Source organism: Heptranchias perlo, chromosome 16 (assembly GCF_035084215.1).
Source record: "Heptranchias perlo isolate sHepPer1 chromosome 16, sHepPer1.hap1, whole genome shotgun sequence".
Classification (NCBI taxonomy): domain Eukaryota; kingdom Metazoa; phylum Chordata; class Chondrichthyes; order Hexanchiformes; family Hexanchidae; genus Heptranchias; species Heptranchias perlo.
In genome coordinates, this window is record NC_090340.1 from 25364278 (window position 1) to 25385246 (window position 20969).

Below are 20969 nucleotides of genomic sequence, written 5' to 3' on the forward strand. Positions count from 1 at the left end.
TTAACCTTCCCTGCACTGAGAACCCCAGCTTCTCCAGTCTATCCACGTAGCTGAAGTCCCTCATCCCTGGAACGATTCTAGCAAATCTTTTCTGCACCCTCCCCAAGGCCTTCACATCCTTCCTGAAGTGTGGTGTCCAGAATTGGACACAATACTCCAGTTGTGGCCGAACCAGTGTTTTATAAAAGTTCAACATAACTTTCTTGCTTTTGTACCCTATGTCTCTATTTATAAAGTCCAGGATCCCGTATGCTTTTTTAAACCGCTTTCTCAATCTACCTGACCTGCCACCTTCAAAGATTTATACACATATTCTCCCAGGTCTCTCTGTTCCTGCACCCCCATTAGAATTGTACCGTTTAGTTTATATTGCCTCTCCTCATTCTTCCTGCCAAAATGTATCACTTTGCATTTCTCTGCATTAAATTTCATCTGCCATGTGTCCGCCCATTCCACCAGCCTATTTATGTCCTCTTGAAGTCTATCACTATCCTCCTCGCTGTTTACTACATTTCCAAGTTTTGTGACATCTGCAAATTTTGAAATTGTGCCCTGTACACGCAAGTCCAAGTCATTAATATATAATCAAGAAAAGCAGTGGTCCCAGCACCGACTCCTGGGGAGCACCACTGTACACCTCCCTCCAGTCCAGAAAACAATCGTTCAACACTACTCTGTTTCCTGTCACTTAGCCAATTTCGTATCCATGCTGCCACTGCCCCTTTTATTCCATGGGCTTCAATTTTGCTGACAAGCCTGTTATGTGGCACTTAATCAAACGCCTTTTGAAAGTCCATATACACATCAACAGCATTGCCCGCATCAAAAAACTCAATCAAGTTAGTTAAACACGATATGCCTTTAACAAATCCATGCTGGCTTTCCTTTATTAATCTGCACTTGTCCAAGTGACTATTAATTTTGTCCCGGATTATCGTTTCTAAAAGCTTCCCCACCACTGAGGTTAAACTGACTAGCCTGTAGTTGCTGGGTTTTTTTGAACAAGGGTATGATATTTGCAATTCTCCAGTCTTCTGGCACCATCCCCGTATCTAAAGATGATTGGCAGATTATGGCCAGCACATCTGCAATTTCCACCCGTACTTCCTTCAGCAACCTAGGATGCATCCCACCCGGACTGGATGACTTATCTACTTTAAGCATAGCCAGCCTTCCTAGTACCTCCTCTATCAATTTTCACCCCATCCAGTATCTCAACTACCTCCCCTTTTACTGAGACTTTGGCAGCATCTTCTTCCTTGGTGAACACAGATGCAAAGTATTCATTTAGTACCTCAGCCATGCCCTCTGCCTCCACGCGTAGATCTCCTTCTTGGTCCCTAATTGGCCCTACTGCTCCTCTTACTACACGAGTAGGTCTCCCTCTACTATGTCCCAGCCCTACTACATCAGCATATTTCCCCAGTTGTCATACCAGCCTCTCTGGGTAAGATGTAAACCCCAGATTTTGTGAAAATGCTACAAATGGGATTGAGCTGGCCCCATTTGCAATGGGGATCCTTTCCCCCAATTTCAAAAGGCTAGTGACACAAAAAAAAACTTACCCAGAGCTCACTTGAGGGATGGTGGTGGGGGGGGGGGGGGGGGGGGAGGGGGGCGGGGAGGAAAAGAGAGAAACAGTGTAAAATACAGCAAAACAGCAGCTAGCCATCAAAAGGAGAAGTAGTGCTGACAACACAAAAGTAAACTAATTGTTCACAACAAGTGCATCGGAGACCAAAGGAAGGGTGTCCACTTTTGGGGATGAAGGTCACCATCCAGTAAATGCACAAGTGTAAACTGCATGGAGATATCTTGCTATGAAAACTTCATGCTGTGGTAACCTTCACTTCTATGGGACGAGCCATCCTTGTTCTAGATATTGTCTGTAGGTCATCCTACAGCAGATGGCACATCTCCATCACAGTGTCTTTTGTGAAGCGAAGACAGTCTCCTCTGACATATCCAGGTAATTCACAGGCCCCAGGGTAGTGACAGGTGCGCACAAATGCCTCAGGTTGCAGGTACATTTGTTGTCTCCTGTTCCTCGTCTAAATCAGGCAATGCCATTGGAACCCTCAAAGATTCTTATCCTCACCACTTTGTATGCCTTAAGATGCCTAGTTGAGCAAGCCAGGTCCCAGAATTACAATTTTATATGGACAAACTCAGCGCTGGGGACAAGGGTCTTTAAAACACAAACCCCTCATTTCAATACTTTGAGCCTCGAGCAGGGCTTTGCTTGACCTACAGCTTTGCTCCAGGCCTCCTGCTGATTGGTACGGACACCCAGCACAAAACCTCAATATTTCACCTTTGTGCTAAATTAGGGGAGGTTTTGTGCTGCGGGCTTATATCCAGCTGGAATTAGATTGAGACAGCCTGAACTCACTTCACATAGCACTCCTATAGCCACTAGATGGAGGGAATTTAAACCTAGGTCCCGGAGGGGAAAAACCAGCCTATAGCCCACTGCATCACCTGCTTTCAGGAAAGTTACTTCTAAAATAAAAAACACTTTTCTAACAAAAATGGTCGTACATTTTGTCAGCAATATTAATAGCAGAGAGTTATAATGCCACCTAAATTTCTTTCCTACTTTACCAATGGCTGCCCTAGAAGTGTCCCCAGTCAGATATTACACCAACCACGGACATTCTTCTGTTTTCTATCACATCCTACATCATGGTGCTCATTGATTTGGTGGCTTCGCTGCAGCAGAGTAAACCAGCTCTTGATGGGGTCTGCATTGCAGCAGACCTCATTTATCTTACAGTCCGGCCATCGGGCAGCAGCACTGTACACTAAATGTAACTACAGATAACACTGCCTTTAGGATAAACTATTAAGCTTTATAGTTATATTGGAGACAGCATAATGCAACATGCATAAATTGCCCCACTAGAAACAACCACAATTTAACTGCAGACACGTTGCTATTATCACACGACGATCTGGAAGTGAGATCTACCAGCATACAAAGGTAAGAAGATAACACATACCATCATAAACATTTGTAAACAATTTTACAACACCAAGTTATAGTCCAGCAATTTTATTTTAAATTCACAAGCTTTCGAAAGCTTGTGAATTTAAAATAAAATTGCTGGACTATAACTTGGTGTTGTAAAATTGTTTACAATTGTCAACCCCAGTCCATCACCGGCATCTCCACATCATCATAAACATTAACAGAAGGATAAAAGGAGTAATTTTGTTTTAGTTGTACTCACCATCCAGTTGAGCATAAATAGTAGAAATATTAACAGTATACCACCAGAGCGACAAGTTACAATGAGGCTCGACAGCCATGTTTACATCTGCAAATTCTTTTTAAACAAACATGACGTGTGGGCTCATTGAGAAGAGGACCTGTGGCGAGCACTGAGACTCAGACGGCTGTCTGTAGCCATATCATGGATTCTTTGATGTACAGCATGTCGCCATAACAATAACAGCCTTCAAAGATGAAAACTTTATAAAAACACAAGTCAAAACATGTACGTTACAAGAACGCTACAAGACTTGGGTCCTATTTGGGATGCCTCTCCATCAGCCAATGTCTGGGCTGATGATGAGAACACAAGAAAGTTTACAGCCATATCAAAATCACAAGAAAAACTCAGTAAACTATCCAAAATCTCCAGCCAGAACATGCTACTGTTCTAACCCTTTACTCAAAGAAAAACCCCCAAGTACTGGTTTTATTTTGGTGCAAAACATAGTATGCTGGAAGTTCAGAAATGTCACTGCTGGATATCACACCATCATGTAGTTTCTTACCTTACTAACATGAAACTCCAGTCTGCGTATAAACCTTTCAATTGACTTGATTTGCTGTGGGGGATGGGGTGGGGAAAAGAGGAGAGGAGGAAAGAGGAGAGAGAAAAACAGTTAAACATACTCGGCAAGCCATGTTACTGGAAGCACATTAAACAAATCTGAGATGCCTTTATGTTTAAATCAGTTCAATATTTTATTCAGATTTTCCAGTACACAAGTGCATATAATTCACTCAAAGTCTCTGTGCTCACAGTCAGAGATACAGCCAAATCATTAAATACAAGAAGCTTTTCACAGAGAGCTGCAGATTTGCAACACAATTACAGAAAATAATTCCAGATCTCTGCTGGATGGGGAGGCTGGTGAACCTCTGATAGAAAGTGTACATAAGAGGTGTGGAAAAAAGGCAAACAAGAAACAAGATCAAATTAAGTCCAGTACTTGTTACTCATTTAGCACAGCCCAGTTAGACAGCTGTAAACAATTTTACAACACCAAGTTATAGTCCAGCAATTTTATTTTAAATTCACAAGCTTTCGGAGGCTACCTCCTTCCTCAGGTGAACGATGCGGATCCGCATCGTTCACCTGAGGAAGGAGGTAGCCTCCGAAAGCTTGTGAATTTAAAATAAAATTGCTGGACTATAACTTGGTGTTGTAAAATTGTTTACAATTGTCAACCCCAGTCCATCACCGGCATCTCCACATCAGTTAGACAGCAGCATTGACAATGAAACAGGAGTACGGCTGTTTATCAACAGCAAGAACGAGATGGCTTCCTTCACTGAATTCAAAGAATCCCCTATCTCACTTGAGGTTTTGGATGCTATTGAGAATTTATACCCAGTCACACAGTAGGTGGTCTTGGCCAGGATAACAAATGGACTACGTGCAACTAGGTGACTGGGAAAGGGGTAGAATGCAAAAGAAATACAATCTCAAAATCACAGAACTACTCGTGCCGGCCATTCATACAATTTTTGGAACAACGTACACAGAGTTTATAAGCTTCTATCTTGGCCCATAGCAAATCCTCAAGGACAGCGGGAATAATCCAAGTGTTCATTTCTATACGTCAACTTAATTTAGAATGTTGAGTAATACTGCAAATTCTTACCTTGTCAAGGTCATATAGAAATCCCTGAAAATAAAAAAGAAACAAGAGTTACAATGTGTACACATGTAATCAAATATGACATCCAAAAGCAGAAATAAGCAAAATTCAGGATGTACGGAATTTAAAACAGAACCGCTGCTTCAAAGGGGAGTCTCAAATCTCATTTCTCTATTAATTTGAACATGAAAATGTCAGGTAAATCTCAACTTCACAATTTGTTTGCAACTTGTTCACCTGATCTTGAAAGTCAAAATGGACTTGGTGTCAAGTAACCATGTACTGCAAATACTTATGGCCTTGCACAATGTGGTGATTTAATTTATGGGACATGTGCAACTGGCACTGAAAGCAAAGCTAAGAACCAATCCACCTTTATTGGGAGTCTCCTCACATTCTATTGCATCGCAAGCTTCAAAATTAAGACAATACCTGAATAGAAGTACAATATAGCACAACTAATGAAATTAAATTGAAATGATTGTTTAAATCCTTCATGAACCAGTGTGACACACAATATTACGTAATTCAGAGCAATTGAAAACTCTAAGATGTACGAACTGCATTGAATCCGAAAGGATCCTGCACCCTTCTATTTAGTTAAATATTAAAATCAGACAATACAAAGATCAGAATTTCTGTACTGTGATGCCACTAATGATCTGACTCAGTCTTTAATTGAATATTACCAGGTCCTACAGAACAGCATATTAAAACTACCAACCTTTGCACAACTTCAGGTGTTACTTAAGCAATGATTCTTACCAGTCTGGAATTCCTTTTCATATCTTTGAGCTGAGCAGTTAAGTTGTCAAGCTCCAGCTGATGAACTTGTAAGTATGCACTGTAAGGATAGGAGAAGCAACAGTTCATTCGAGCCACCAGAACCAATGCAGCAGGTACCATTTGAGTAATGCGGTAACTAACCATAGTGAGTATCAGTTTGGAAATGCTTCCTCCTGTTGTAAATGAGCAAAATCAAACTCAACTTACAGGTCAAACAGAATTTACGAGTACCACTTGCTGATTTAGCCTTGGTCCATCCAGATGTCTTGTTAATCCGGAACATTTGGTGTCAGGTTGTAAATTTGATTTGGTTTGGCAAATACCTCATTGATCCAACAAATGTCACTTTCACTAAACACTGATGGATTATTCCATTGGACTGGAATTCCAAAAGCACACCTTATTACTTTCCATTTTTCCCCCCCAAGGGCTTTGTTTTGTGTTGTGTTTTTTCCTCCACCATTACTTTTGCCAGTTAGTAGAAGAATACATAATTAGTTTTTCTCCACCATATGTATAAGCTACTGCCTTTTGATGCATCTGTGTCTCTTAGGAGATGTAATCAGTCTGTACTCCATTAAGTTCTTCAGGGAATCGAGTCCAAGAGCTGTCTGTCACTTAGATCTGTCCACATAAGCACATCTCATGCTGGCTAAACAGTAACTGATGGGCAATCTGCACAGGCTGTATTGAACCCTATCCCAGTTGTAGGAGGTCATCTAGGAGGGAACAATCGGGATTGGGGGGGTGCGGAGTGAAGAGGAAAAAAGGAACTTGGAGTCAGTTGAACTCTTGCCTTGTATCTCTATAAATTACTGGAGTCTTACAAGAGAGGCAACACAAAAGGTGTAAATGGTTCAGATACTGTAGGTTAAAGTTACAATATCTTTTCAAGGCTCTTGTACTGGACTTCACTGTAAATCTAATAAATACCTTTACCTCCAAAAGCATTCCACAGATTTATATCAGTTTCAGCTAGGATCAGAATGCAATCTAGCTTACAGTCCCTGAGCGTCCTACCATTACACATCACAGAAAGGGGTCAAAGTGCCCAAATTGAACACCTTGCCAACTTTTATCCTGTCACTAGCACCTCAGTGAATAGAGTTTAACCTCCCCTTTACTAAATACAGTAACAAATCTCAGGGCAAGTCATTACTGCACCAATTGTTTCCTCCACAGACTGAAATCCTACTAATAGGATGTCAAATCAAACATTGCATCAAAGAAGCTAAGGCACATCACAAGTTACACACTGACCAACATTAATTTGGAAAATAGACTTTCCAAGCCTATTTCAGAATGCACTTGTGTTGAGTTATAATTAGCATAATGTCTGTAATGAGTACAAGCTTGTCACATCCAAAAGAATGCATGTTGACTTTTGGGTTTGTGTGAGAAGAGTTGGATTTTCTCATTTACTTTCAAGAGATCAACTGCCTGAAGACCCCCCAACTATGATCCAACCGGAAAGCGGGTACTAAACTGAGCCTTGGCTTGAGCAGACATTGGACAATTCATTTAAAATTTAAATATTTGATCAAAAAACATAACCGTGGAATACGTATTGGACCCAAACTTAAGAGAATATAATTTTAAAAAGGACGCTAAAACAAAGTATGAACAAAGAACCTTCCAGAACACTTTTCTTCAGTCAACTACAACTTTGATTCCATCAGGATAAACTCCAGCAGCTTTTACATTACGCAGAGCAGGAATGGAACAAAACGGGTTTGAAAAATCCAAACTGTGGTATTTAGCAGACAAAAACCACTTCGATCCAATTATAGGATGCTTAGGTCAGATCAGTTTCCCCTCCAGCCATTGTATCCAAACACCGAACAAAATAGCTGCTATTCTATTTGGACACTACAATTTGTAGTTAAAGGAGTAGGATTGCTGGAGTAAATACGGACTCTGTATATATCTAGAAGTTTAACAGATCTTTAGAAGTCAGGCTTTTGGATTTTTGTAACCATTGGTTACGCGAGAGTGAATATCTTTGATAATGCAAGGGTTGTTTACACACTGTCTGCTTATGCAGAAAGGGTGCGGCTTTCATGAAACAGCTAGTAATTCGCACTCTTGGCTGAACTGGCACAAACCATTCATTTATTTTTAAAACCTTCTGGACTCAACATTGATTTCAATAACTTCATACCATAACCACTGCTCCCATTTTTTCAGTCAACTAGTGCTGGTAATGGTTCTGCAGCTACTCCTGATCAATCTTTTGTTTCTTAACCTATCCCCATTACCACCTTCCTTGCCTTGCACCATTATCCCTTTTGTCATTTAATCACTCTTGCCCTCTACCCCATCACAGACCTTCCCTTTTGATCTTCCCTCCCCTCTGCTCCCTCTCCCACCTTTCCCTGGCTCTGTACTTGCTCTTAAACTAACTCTTAACATCTTCCAGTTCTGACGAAAGGTCTTCGACCTGAAACCTTAACTCAGTTTCTTTCTCCACAGATGCTGCCTGACTTGCTGAGCTTCTCCAGCATTTTCTGTTTTTACTTCATTTATTTTGTGTGGTCCAAAGTACACCAGCAAGCTAAGCAATGGGTGAATGTTCAAAAAGGAAGGCACTGCCCTCAAATCACAGAAGAGTTGGAAGGTCTGATTAAGTAGCTAACCAAAGCACTCAAGTTTAAAACAAATTAGAATTATAGAATGGTTACAGCATAGGACGCGGCCATTCGGCCCATCAAGCCCGTGCCGGCTCTTTGTAAGAGCAATCCGGTTAGTCCCATTCCCCTGTAGTCCTGCAAATTCCCTTCAAGCATTTATCAAATTCCTTTTTGAAAGCCATGACTGAATCTGCTTCCACCACCCTTTCAGGCCAGATCATAACTACTTGCTGCTTAAAAAAGTTTTTCCTCATTATGCCTTTGGTTCTTTTGCCAATCACCTTAAATCTATGTCCTCTGGTTCTCGACCCTTCCGCCAATGGGAACAGTTTTTATTTATTTATCTAAACCAGTCAAGATTTTGAACACTTCTATCAAATCTCCTCATAACCTTTTCTGCTCTAGGGAGAACGACGCCAGCTTCTCCAGTCTATCCACGTAACTGGAGTTCCTCATCCCTGGAACGATTCTAGGAAATCTTTTTTGCACCCTCTCTAAGGACTTCACATCCTTCCTGAAGTGCGGTGCCCAGAACTGGACACAATACTCCATTTGTGGCCGAACCAGCATTTTATAAAGGTTCAACATAACTTCCTTGCTTTTGTACTCTATGCCTCTATTTATAAAAGCCCAGGATCCTGTAAGCTTTGTAAACTACTTTCTCAACCTGTCCTGCCATCTTCAAAGATTTGAGCACATATACCCCCAGGTGTTTCTGTACCTGCACCCCCTTTAGAATTGTACCATTTAGTTTATATTGCCTCTCCTCGTTCTTTCTGCCAAAACGTATCTCTTTGCATTTCTCTGCATTAAATTTCATCTGTCATATGTCCACCCATTCCACCAGCCTGTCTATGTCCTCTTGAAGTCTATCACTATCCTCTTTGCTGTTCACTACACTGCCAAGTTTTGTGTCATCTGCAAATTTTGAAATTGTACACCAAAGTCCAAGTCATTAATACATAATCAAAAAAAAGCAGTGGTCCCAGCACCTACCCCCCGGGGAACATCGCTGTATACCTTCCTCCGGTCCAAAAAACAACCATTCACCACTACTCTCTGTTCCTTGTCACAGCCAATTTCGTATCCATGCTCCCACTGCCCCTTTTATTCCACGGGCTTCAATTTTGCTGACAAGCCTGTTATGTTGCACTTTATCAAACACCTTTTGAAAGTCTATATAAACATCAACCGCAATGCCCTCATCAACCCTCTCTGTTACCTCATCAAAAAAACTCAATCAAGTTGGTTAAACACGATTTGCCTTTAACAAATCCGTGCTGGCTTTCCTTTATTAATCCATACTTGTCCAATTTACTTAATATTGTCCCGGATTTTCGTTTCTAAAAGTTTCCCCACCACCAAGGTTAAACTGACTGGCCTATAGTTGCTGGGTTTATCCTTACACTCTTTTTTTGAACAAGGGTGTAGCATTTGCAATTCTCCAGTCCTCTGGCACCACCCCCATATCTAAGGAGGATTGGAAGATTATGGACAGCGCTAATGCAATTTCCACCATTACTTCCCTCAGCAACCTAGGATACATCCCATCTGGACTGGGTGACTTATCTACAGCTAGCCTTTCTTGTACCTCCTCCATCAATTTTCAGTCCATCCAGTGTCTCAACTACCTCCTCTTTTACTGTGACTTTGGCAGCATCTTCTTCCTTGGTAAAGACAGATGCAAAGTACTCATTTAGTACCTCGGCCATCCCCTCTGTCGCCATGCGTAGGTCTCCTTTTTGGTCCCTAATCAGTCCCACCCCTCCTCATTACCCGTTTACTATTTATATGCCTATAGAAGAATTTTAGATTCCCTTTTATGTTAACTGCTAGTCTATTCTCATACTCTCTCTTTGCCCCTCATTTCCTTTTTCACTTCTCTGTACTTTATATATTCAGCCTGGTTCTCACTTGTATTATCAACCTGACATCTGTCATACGCCCCCTTTTTCTGCTTCATCTTACTCTCTCTTTCGTCATCCAGGGAGCTCTGGCTTTTGTTGCCCTACCTGTCCCCCTCGTGGGAATGTGCCTAGACTGTACCCAAACCATCTCCTCTTTAAAGGCCACCCATTGTTCGATTACAGTTTTGCCTGCCAATCTTTGATTCCAATTTACCTGGACCAGATGCGTTCTCAACCCACTGAAATTGGCCCTCCTCCAATTAAATATTTTTACTCTAGATTGCCCCTCGTCCTTTTCCATAACTAATCTAAACCTTATGATACTATGATCACTGTTCCCTAAATATTCCCCCACTGACACTTGCTCTACATGACCTACCTCATTCCCCAGAACCAGATCCAGCAATGCCTCCTTCCTCGTTGGACCGGAAACATATTGATCAAGAAAGTTCTCCTGAACACACTTCAGAAATTCCTGCCCCTCTTTGCCCTTTACACTGTTACTATCCCAGTCTACATTAGATAGTTGAAGTCCCCCATTATCACTACTCCATAGTTCTTGCACCTCTCTAATTTCCCTGCAAATTTGTTGCTCCATATCCTTCCCACCAGTTGGTGGCCTATAGAATAACCCAGTAGTGTAATGGCACTTCTATTGTTTCTTAACTCTAACCAAATAGATTCTGTCCTTGACCCCTCCAGGACATCCTCTCTCCAGTAGTGCAATATTCTCCTTAATCAATACTGCCACCCCACCCCCCACCCCTTTTTTTCCTTCCCTACAAGTGAAGGTCAGTATAAATACTGAAATTGCAGTCCAGTATTTATACTGACCTTCTCTTGTAGTCTAATTGAACTGCATTGGTAGTTCAAATTGTTTACAAACTGTCAGCAAATTACAGGAGCACGGGTGGACGATAGGATTTGTTGACATGGTAACTTGGTTAATAATTGGAAACCAAGATTACTGCTGTTCTTTACTGTGGAGGTGGGGAAACTAGCACAGGAGAAATACTGAAAATGAGCTCAGGAGTCAAGAGTTTTCCACCGTCTAGTCTCTTACTCCAGCTGTTACTGGTCACATCTGCTGGATTCAATGCAATTGTAAACAATTTTACAACACCAAGTTATAGTCCAACAATTTTATTTGAAATTCACAAGCTTTCGGAGGCTTCCTCCTTCCTCAGGTGAATGTTGTGGAAAAACCATTCACCTGAGGAAGGAGGAAGCCTCCGAAAGCTTGTGAATTTCAAATAAAATTGTTGGACTATAACTTGGTGTTGTAAAATTGTTTACAATTGTCAACCCCAGTCCATCACCGGCATCTCCACATCAGGGATTCAATGCAAATCGCTCTTAAGAAGAAAAGCAAAATGCGACCATCATCTTTCCATAAGGGCACAGACAACAGAAAACTACCTACAGGACCACAAAAGGCATCTGTACTGAAATTAACTCATTTACAAATACAAGCAGTCTCATTTTTGTAAATCTCAGATAAGCAAATTTTTCAATTCTTGTGAAAGTTGCATTCTTTCAACAATATTCGTTGAAAGAACAAGAGAACTCCTTACTTTAGGCCCTTTTTCAAAGCTTCGTAAACCTCATCCAGCCGTTCAGGCTGAGGGGTCTTGGGCGGGAGCGATTTATGGGAAATGTTGAACATTTTGCCAGCTCGAGGGGTGGTTTTCCGCTGTGTTGTTGGGGTGAACACCTTTAGCTTCCTGCAAGACAAGAATTTACAATTATCAAATGAAGAGATCTGAATTAGCAGCCTTCAACAGCACAACTGTGACCCACTATCACCAGCAGAAAGCTCAACATGTGTGTCACCAAAATGGTCACTATGGGGTTGCAATTTCTCAATGAAAAGCTGGAAAACTCCAGTCTTTCTCTAGCAGCCCAGTAATAAAACTGTGGGATGCACAGCTTTGAAGAGTGCAATTTTGTTAGGTTGATAATTAGTGAGAAGACCAGACATTCTGTGGGTTGTTAGTAAAAGGAACTACAACCCCTGTATACAGAAACAAAAACAGAAAATGCTGGAAACATGCAGCAGGTCAGGCAGCATCTGTGAAGAGAAAAGACAAGTTGGGCCCTTCATCAGAACAGATATGTTAAGACTGCAGCTGACTGCACAAAATTGTACATCTGGACATTTAACCCACTAAATCCCCCTCTGCAGTATACCTGCTGATTCTCCCCACTCCCTCTTTCTCTCTCTTTTTCCCAACCTTACTAAAATGGCTGTCCATCGTTCAGTTGTTAGCTTAGATGAAGGGTACACATCTTAAACATCATAACCTGTCTTTTCTTCTTGCAGATGCCATTTATATGCTATGTATTTCCAGCATCTTCTGTTTTCATTTCAGATTTCCAGCATTTGCAGTCTTTCCTTGTTAGTTTCTAATTGCGGTATTGTTTTGCTCAATAATAAATACAATCTGTGCCACAGATAATTATTATTTAATCGGTGTTCAGTCTCAACATACCTTTCTGCAACATGGTGAAACCCCCCCCAAAAGAGGACAGATCCAAACCAGCTTTATTTTAAGGGCTTCCGCTGAGTCTTCATCATTCAGGCACATCAAGCACAGCAGGTTTAAGAACCTGCAATCGGGGAAGTGTTTCAATTTTTGATGTGACCTATACCCATGCCATTAAAAGAAACAGAAAATACAGAGCAGGCCTCAAGTGAGGATTAATTTTTTTTTAATTCAAAAATTACAATTAAAAGATCAGAAAAATAACGTTTTCCTGCTACGCCTAAAAATCTGATCACAATGTTGAGACCCCCACCCCCGAACAAGTGCGATTGTGGATTCTCACATTTGAGTGCGCTGGGGACAAGGCCAGTGTCGTTGGCGGAAATTTGTTCGGACGGAGGGTTTGATGGACCAACATAAAAGATCGAGGAGACTTGGGCGTATTGTAGCTAACTCACTTACACCCAAAATTCTGTGATCTTTTAAGCCATCTAATTGGTTTGCGCCCAGATTATGGGTATATCTGGGCATAAATGCAGTGGAAACTCCAGGCAGTAATATTTTATTCAAATCCTCAGCTAGACACAAGTAATAGTTCAAAATCTAATGGTGTGAGGTCACACACCTATAGTTAAAAAGGAAGTTGCAAACTGCATGAGCAGCTTAAAAGTAGCCAACAGTGTTATGTTTTTCTCTCAAGGTGTTTGGCGGGGAGGGGGGGGGGGCGGCGGAAGGAATACTTTATTAAATTGAGGTTACAAATGCAGAATATGGACATACGGTTCAAGGCAGGCACTATTCCCACTTCCCACATATTTTACAAGGACCCCAGAGAAAGATTCCCAGAGACCCGACATTGGCTAAAAAGCCCAGAATAGACCATTTAAAAAGTGTATTCATTCCAAAGACAACAGGAATTAGGAAATGGAAAGATGGCCTTGTAGAGAAGCTTGCATGAACACAAGCAGCAGCTGCTGGAGAAAATTCTATTACAACTGGACATGGGGAGTCAACTTGAGTGGGAGTCAGCTTGTGTTGTTTAATAGCTTGCATCGTGGACAGGAGTCAACACAGCATTGTTCCTAATAATAAACCTCCCTATTCCCAGTGTTTCATGTCTATGTGCTTTGTAACACTTCCTGTGGCACAGAGGACAGATATCATTCTGTAGCCAACACATTGTAGAAAAGAAATTTTCGTGCCTCAACTTAAGGTGGAATTGTGAGATAGTCACATTCCAATTATCACAGCATACTCGGGAGGGCAGATATTCGAAAAGAAAAAATAAACTTGTAATGTAAAGTTATCAGAGGGAGTGACGACAGGAATGTTTGACAGCAAGACTATCATTTTATAGTAATTCCATTCCAGAACTGAAGGCGGTCTTTTAGGAATTGCAGTCATATTTCAGTGCAGATGAGGAATGTTAAGGAGAATGCAAAAGTGTTGAATGTGATGGAGAGTTATACCGTGAAGTGCAAAGGTGTGTGTTGATATGAATGGCAGCGCTAGTTTCTTATTGCAGTTGTGTCACCGTGGGGCGGTGCCAAGTGGAGGTCAGGCATCCCACCACAGGATGGGGGAATCCACAACCCCTTCCCTCCTCTCCCACAACTAGCCCTAACTGCTTTTGTGTTAAGTACTTCCTTGGATCAGGTTTCAAAAGGTCCCTCCCAGAGGCTTGGAAGGAAGCTGCAAACCCTCTCCCCACCTCTAATCATAGAAGAAAGACTTGCATTTATATAGTGTCTTTCATGACCTCAGGACGGCTCAGATCACTTTACAGCCAATTAACTACTTTTGAAGTGTTGTCACTGTTGTAAAGTAGGAAATGCGGCAGCCAATTTATGCACAGCAAGGTCCCACAGACAGCAATGTGATAATGACCAGATCATCTGTTTTAGTGATGTTGGTTGAGGGATAAATATTGGCTAGGACGCCCCTGCTCTTCGAAATAGTGCCACAAGATCTTTTACATCCTCCTGAGACGGCAGACGGGACCTCGGTTTAACGTCTCATCTGAAAAACAGCACCTCCGAGAGTGCAACACTCCCTCAGTACCCGCACTAGAATGCCTAAAATTTGTCACTGGAGTGGGACTTGAACCTGCATCCTTCTAAGTCTGAGGCAAAAATGCTGCCCACAGAGCCACAACTGACATCAATAAAAGAAGACACAAGAGGGAAGAGAGAAAATATCTTAAAAAAGATGGCATCCAGCTCCTTCAGTGGCCTACTGTATTACTAAACCACACACATCAGAAGGTCTCAGGTTTTAATCCCATGTGTATCAAGTTAGCCAACCTCAGCCGAGGTAAGCAGTTGGGGTGCTACAATTGGCCTTAGGACCCCAGGGGGTGTGTGTGGCGGGTAAGAAGAGAAGAGAATCTGCCAGGGTTCCTGATTGCAATATGGTGGCCCCGACTGGGAGGTGTGCACGTGGCTATCAGGTGAGAAAAGGATTGGGCTTGGCTGCAATGTCTTAAAGATGAGTAACCTGCCAAGAGTCGCTGTCGAGGCTCACATGATGAATGGCAAGGTACCAGAAGGTTGCCGGTGCCCGTGGAGTTATATGCTGGCAAGAGTTAACGGGGGTGAAATTGGCCATCGGCAAAAGCACAAAACAGGAGATAGCAAAATGGGTAGTGGCAGATCGGCAGCCCGTTTTAATTTGTTGAGGGTAATTATTAGAAAAGAAAAGTCGGGCACGATGTAAAACGGGCTGTCAATTCACTATCGGCCATTTCACGCTTTTGCTGAAGACCAATTGCACCCCCAATGTCTCCTCGGAAGGGAGGGGGGAAAATACAAGAGACTGCGGATAGAAAAAATTCAAAGCATTTCCCATATTTTTAGAAACACAATTGTACTTTGTACATAGAACCAACTTGGTAGGAAAACCTCCAATGTGTGTTACTTTTTTGGCATTTATTACACATTCAAGGCAAGAGGAAAAATACTGAAAAAACATCCTCTTGGGTGGAAGTGCATCCAGATCAATGTCCTTGGGATAAAGGTGGTGACTGCAGTTAACTTCCCTAATTTTATTGGCCCACTAAGGTCATTTCACAGCACAATGAAAAAGTCAGTCCACGGACTGATGGGCATCTGCGACCGTTTCGAGCTGGCCTTGGGGGCTAGAGTGAGGCCATGTTCTTTGGCAGGTGGGAGACCCGATCCTTTGTCCCCTTCACCGTCAGGTCCAACACTACCTGAAGGCGCTGGGGATCTGGTTCAGGGAGCCCCAGGCCTGCACCAAAAGCTGGGAGGAACGGGTCGCCAAGGCCAAACAAAGGCTTGATACGTGGGTGGGGCGCTCCCTCTCCATAACCAATAGGAACTTGGTAATAAGGTGCGAGGTCAGGGTCTGGCTCACTCCCCACAACTCCGCCGTCACAGTCACCCGAGTTATCTTCCACTTTGTCCGGAGGTCCAAGGTAGAACCCGTCCGCAGGGTCACCACGTAAAATCCCCCAGACAAACGAGGGAAGAGCGCAGTGAACGCCACACTGATCCTGATGGCCACCTTTGTGTGTGACTGCCTCGGGATTTGTGTGGAGTCCCAGTACGCAAACACCACTTGGACAGTTTCAACCTATCCAACACAGAGGAGGCTAGGTCTAGCCACACTTGCCGCGCAGACGCAGGACGTCCCGTCCAGCTCGACCGTACCCACCCCCGCCCCCCACCTGTCCCAGGTGGAGAAGTTCCTGAGGAGGAACCCCTTCGACCACGAGGCCGTCAGACAGTGGTCGCCATAGAATGTTCTAAGAGTCCTGCAGGGAAAGGAGAGGGTGGATTCGATTGGGCAGTTCCCCGATCAGACGGTTGATGCCATTTGGCACAACATCTCATCGCCAGAACTGACCAATAGGAACCAGGATGTAGCATGGATGGTGGTGAGAAGGGCCCTCCCAATACGGTCCTTTCAATACGCACAGAATCTCAGCACCATCGCGTGTTGCCCTTGAGGCTGCAGCAGGGAGGAGACTGTCGTCCATCTCTTGATGGACTGTCCCTTCACGCAGAAGGTGTGGAGAGATGCGCGCTGGTATCTGTCCCGGTTCATCTCAAACAGTTCGGTAACACAGGACGCTGTGCTCTATGGGCTGTTCCCTGGGACACACACCTAGACAGATATCAACTGTGGCTGGAAGACCTTCGACTCGGTGAAGGAGGCCCTTTTGGTCCGCCCGAAATCTGTGGTCTTTCAGCTGAAGGAGCTGTCCACGACAGAGTGTTGCTGACTGGCACAGTCCAAGGTCCAGGAGTGCATGCTACGGGATGCACTGAAGTGAGGTGTCACCTAAGCAAAGGCTCTATGGGGAAAGGCCATCGTGTAAGGCCACCCTACCTTGCATTGTACAGAATGTATTAAGATATGTACTGTGTTTTAAAAATTGTAATAATGAGGTCATTGTGCATACAATCTGCACTGTATTGCTTTGAACTACCTTGCTTGAAATTGTGCCTTTTACTTGAACTGTGTGTAAACAGTGTGTATCATTAAATTTTATGAAATAAAGTATATTTTGAAATAAAAAAGCACAATGAAAATGAAACTTCAGCGACTGCTGCAAAAATCTAAGTCACAAAACAGGTTTTATGTCGATGTAAAAAGAACTGTTCCTGCACTGTATTCTCCGTGTGACAAGTCAAAATTGGCTTTCCAGAAGTACGCTTCTTTCTCCTGAAGAGTTTCGCCAATAAACAAGTAACACAACTGGTCAGACAACAGTGATTGCATCATTCAGGTAAATCAGCGGATCTGCTACTGGAATTGATGTACCCGACAAGTCGATACTCGTTATCTGACATTTTCTCTCCACTGCAGGGTGGCCAGAACAGTCTGCACAGATATACCTTAATTTGCATTTACAATGCTAATTAACATTTGCATAATCAAGCTGCCTCAATCTGTCAAACCCTTGTAACCCTGGATGGGTTAAAACTGTGTTTTTGGTTTTCTACACACAGCTCAAGTAATCATCCAGGAAAACCAGAAATCCCACCCGCACAAAAAACAGCAAAATGTTACTGCCCCTCCCCAACTCCTCCTGACAGTGGTGACTAATGCTTATTTATATTTCCACAGGCATCAGAAGCCCTCTGCTACCTCATCCAAACAGCCAATTTTGTCAGCCATGGCTCAGTTGTAGCACTCTTGCCTTTGAGTCAGAACGTTGTGGGATCAAGTCTCACTCCAGAGACCTGAGCACATAATCCAGGCTGACACTCCAGTGCAGTACTGAGAGTGCGCTGCACTGCCGGAGGTGACGTCTTTCGATGAGATGTTAAACAGATACCCCGTCTGCCCCCTCAGGTTAACATAAAAGAACCTATGGCACTATTTTGAAGAGCAGGGGCGTTCTCCCAATGTCCTTGCCAACATTTATCCTTCAGTCAACAATAAAAATAAATATTATCTGGTCATTATCTCATTGCTATTTGTGGCACCTTGCTAAAAACACCAATCAAATCACCCCCTAACCTTCTACATTCCAGGGAATACAAGCCTAGTTTATGTAATCTCTCCTCATAATTTAAACATTAAACCAGCAACCCTGCCTGACATTTAACCACTGTGGCTCAGTTGTAACACTCCTGTTGCCATCCCAGCTGAGGTCAGCTATCTCAGAGCAGACCTGGGAGCTGCCTGGTTTCGAAAGCTCAGGATCATAGTGGGATAGTCCCTGGTCTCTATGGTTCAAGATCATAGTGGGATAATGCATCAACGCACCTAGTCTTCAGAGGAACACAAATTTGAATCTCAAGTATTTATGACTTCTCTATATTATACTAAAAAAAGTGAACTTGTCGCAATTCTGGCTCAATGGGGAAAATGGTCCTTTAAGCCTCCACGGGCTGTCCCATTCACACACGTCACTAACCTGAATGCTTTGTCCTGCGGTGAATTGACTCCAGCAAAAGACTGACTCCTAGTAATTCCAGTAAAGAAAATGCGGCGCACGGGCCGTACAGACAGCGACATTGTGAACGGTATCCCGGCTAGGCGCCCTGTGGAAATGGAGAAGAAAGGCACCAATGAACCATTGTCCCACACACACTTATATGTGTATAGATGTAGGAGTTAAAAATGTGATTGTAATTACAAATGCTTCAATGTGTCAAAAGCATATGTGAAAATGGCAGTCATTTCATGCTGTTAATTTTCTGATCTGGAGATTTACAAGCATCTTTCAGTCTGCAAATTACCCTCACCAACGCAACAGTTAAACTCTAACTGACCTCAGGCAGTGTTTACTTACAGCAATTAGACTTCGCACCACCGCTTGAATACATTTCTGCCTTACCAGAGCAATGCATTGTGCGTTACATTGTAGAATGCTCTCATCATAATAATGCAGCGTAATCAACTTCCGACTTACCACAAGAACCACCACAGGTGGTCAGCTGGTATTACAAAAGTACTGCATTGATGGAGAACTAAAAGTTAAGCATTTCAAATGCTGGTTAGTGCTGACTGAGTGTACCCTTCCATATTTGCAGTGTTATCACTGTACCTATTACCAGCAGTTCTGCATCAGCTTAAGTTCTAATGGTTCACATTACTTTGGTGTAGTCGGAATGAGTTGCATTACTTTAAACTAATGACACAAATATGTTAACTAACATACTTATGCCCCCAATACTACCTTTCTTCCCCCAAAAAAAATCAATGGCCAGGTTGGGTGACCAAGTCTTGGCAGCTACTACAGGTATTAGAGCACAACATTCAGGTTGCCTTTTTATACAGGTCTCTAAATCAATGCCTTCAACAATGCACTATGCCCAATTGAAAGCAACCCAAATAGTTGTTACCAAGTGAGAAAGATCAATAGATTAGCTACAAATTGGGACTCTTAACCAGGAAGTATTTCACAAACTAGTACAGTATGCCAAACAAGGGAGAAATTCTGACAGGATCTGATTCAATGCCTATATACAGGTTATAGGAGACAACATCTTGGAGGAGTATTTTATCTCTTGGCTCAAGCACCTTCACAAATGCTCAGGTGGTCTCTACTGGCAGGAGACACTCCATAATTAATTTTACAATTATTTTAAACAAATAACTTCACTACTGGGAGATCTCCTCCAGCAACATTAACAGGACAAGAATAGTTCCCCCTACCCTCCAATATTTGATCTTTGTATCTGGAACTGCTTACTCCTCCCCTATCCTCAACACTGGTTGTTACTTCTAAAAAGACCAGAGATTTATGATCAGCCTATTTATGATCAATCACAATTTTTCAATTAGAGCCAGAAGAAAAACAGAAATAAAGGCAACAAAATATAAAATGCAACTGTGCTGCTTACTGCTGTGCAAGACAAAGTCTGTCCAGACTTAAAGAACCTGCTGTCTAGTCCAGCAAAACAGAGTCCTGTTGCCGGATTCCCTTCAGTCTGAAGCTACCACCTCAGGCGACAGTTATAAAGTATGAAAATTAAGCTACAGATCTTCACATAATTTTCTGACAACTGAATGTATGTTTCACCAAGTTTTCCAAATTGTTCTGATTGGGACTGTTTGACAATTGTCCTCATGTAGATAAGAGAGAAGCCTTAATGAAACAAGGCCACTGGAAATCTTCAAGCATCAACACTGTCAGAGTACCCCGAGGGGCTACTACATGACTACCTTCTGGAATCTACAGTAAGAGAAATTTCCAATGCTTCCTGAAGCAGAGCGAGGAGAGGACCCAAGAGATAAACGATAATGAAAATAACTTTCTAAAAGCGCTTATGAATTTCCATCAAATCCCCTTAATCTACTGTTAATGAGCTGTAGGATGGTAGGTTTAAAAACACTCTTTGCTTTGTTTGTAATGTTATTAAGTTTCAGATCTAGACTCTATCATTTTAAGTCTTTCCATTTAACCCATTTACCTTTTAAACCTATTACCCATTTCATGAATTCAGATCCACTATTTTGATTTATTAGCCAGTGGGAGTGTTGGCCCATGACATTAAGTTGACAGACTGTCAGACTGCCCTTTTCACGGCCAATATATTTCAAGCCTCAGTTTGTAAGTCCATTCCACATCTGAATGTTGACATAACGCAAGGAGTTTATAACAGAATCCCTTGCTCTCCTATGGCTCATTAAATGAATCCAGTGAGTAGCTAAGCCATACAGACCTGCAAGGTGCCAGGTTCAACTTCGGGTCTACGCTGAATTAACTCATCTTTGCCAGGACAGCAATACTTCAGCTACAACTGGCTTCAGCATCCCAGGTTGGGGGGGGGTGGGGGAGGAGG

General features: G+C 42.5%; 1 protein-coding gene across 4 annotated transcripts in view; it reads right to left on the bottom strand.

Annotated features, from left to right (window-relative positions):
- ripor1 (RHO family interacting cell polarization regulator 1) overlaps positions 1-20969 on the bottom strand; it is a 313053-nt gene that overhangs the window by 76629 nt on the left and 215455 nt on the right. For all 4 annotated transcript variants that reach the window (XM_067997844.1, XM_067997845.1, XM_067997841.1 and 1 more), the window contains exons 2-6: positions 18596-18722; positions 11794-11943; positions 5662-5740; positions 4900-4923; positions 3784-3837 (exon numbers count right to left, since the gene is read on the bottom strand). In XM_067997844.1, the coding sequence (XP_067853945.1) occupies positions 3784-3837; positions 4900-4923; positions 5662-5740; positions 11794-11943; positions 18596-18696 (408 nt within the window). In that variant the 5' untranslated portion in view covers positions 18697-18722. The remainder of the gene's footprint in view (positions 1-3783; positions 3838-4899; positions 4924-5661; positions 5741-11793; positions 11944-18595; positions 18723-20969) is intronic.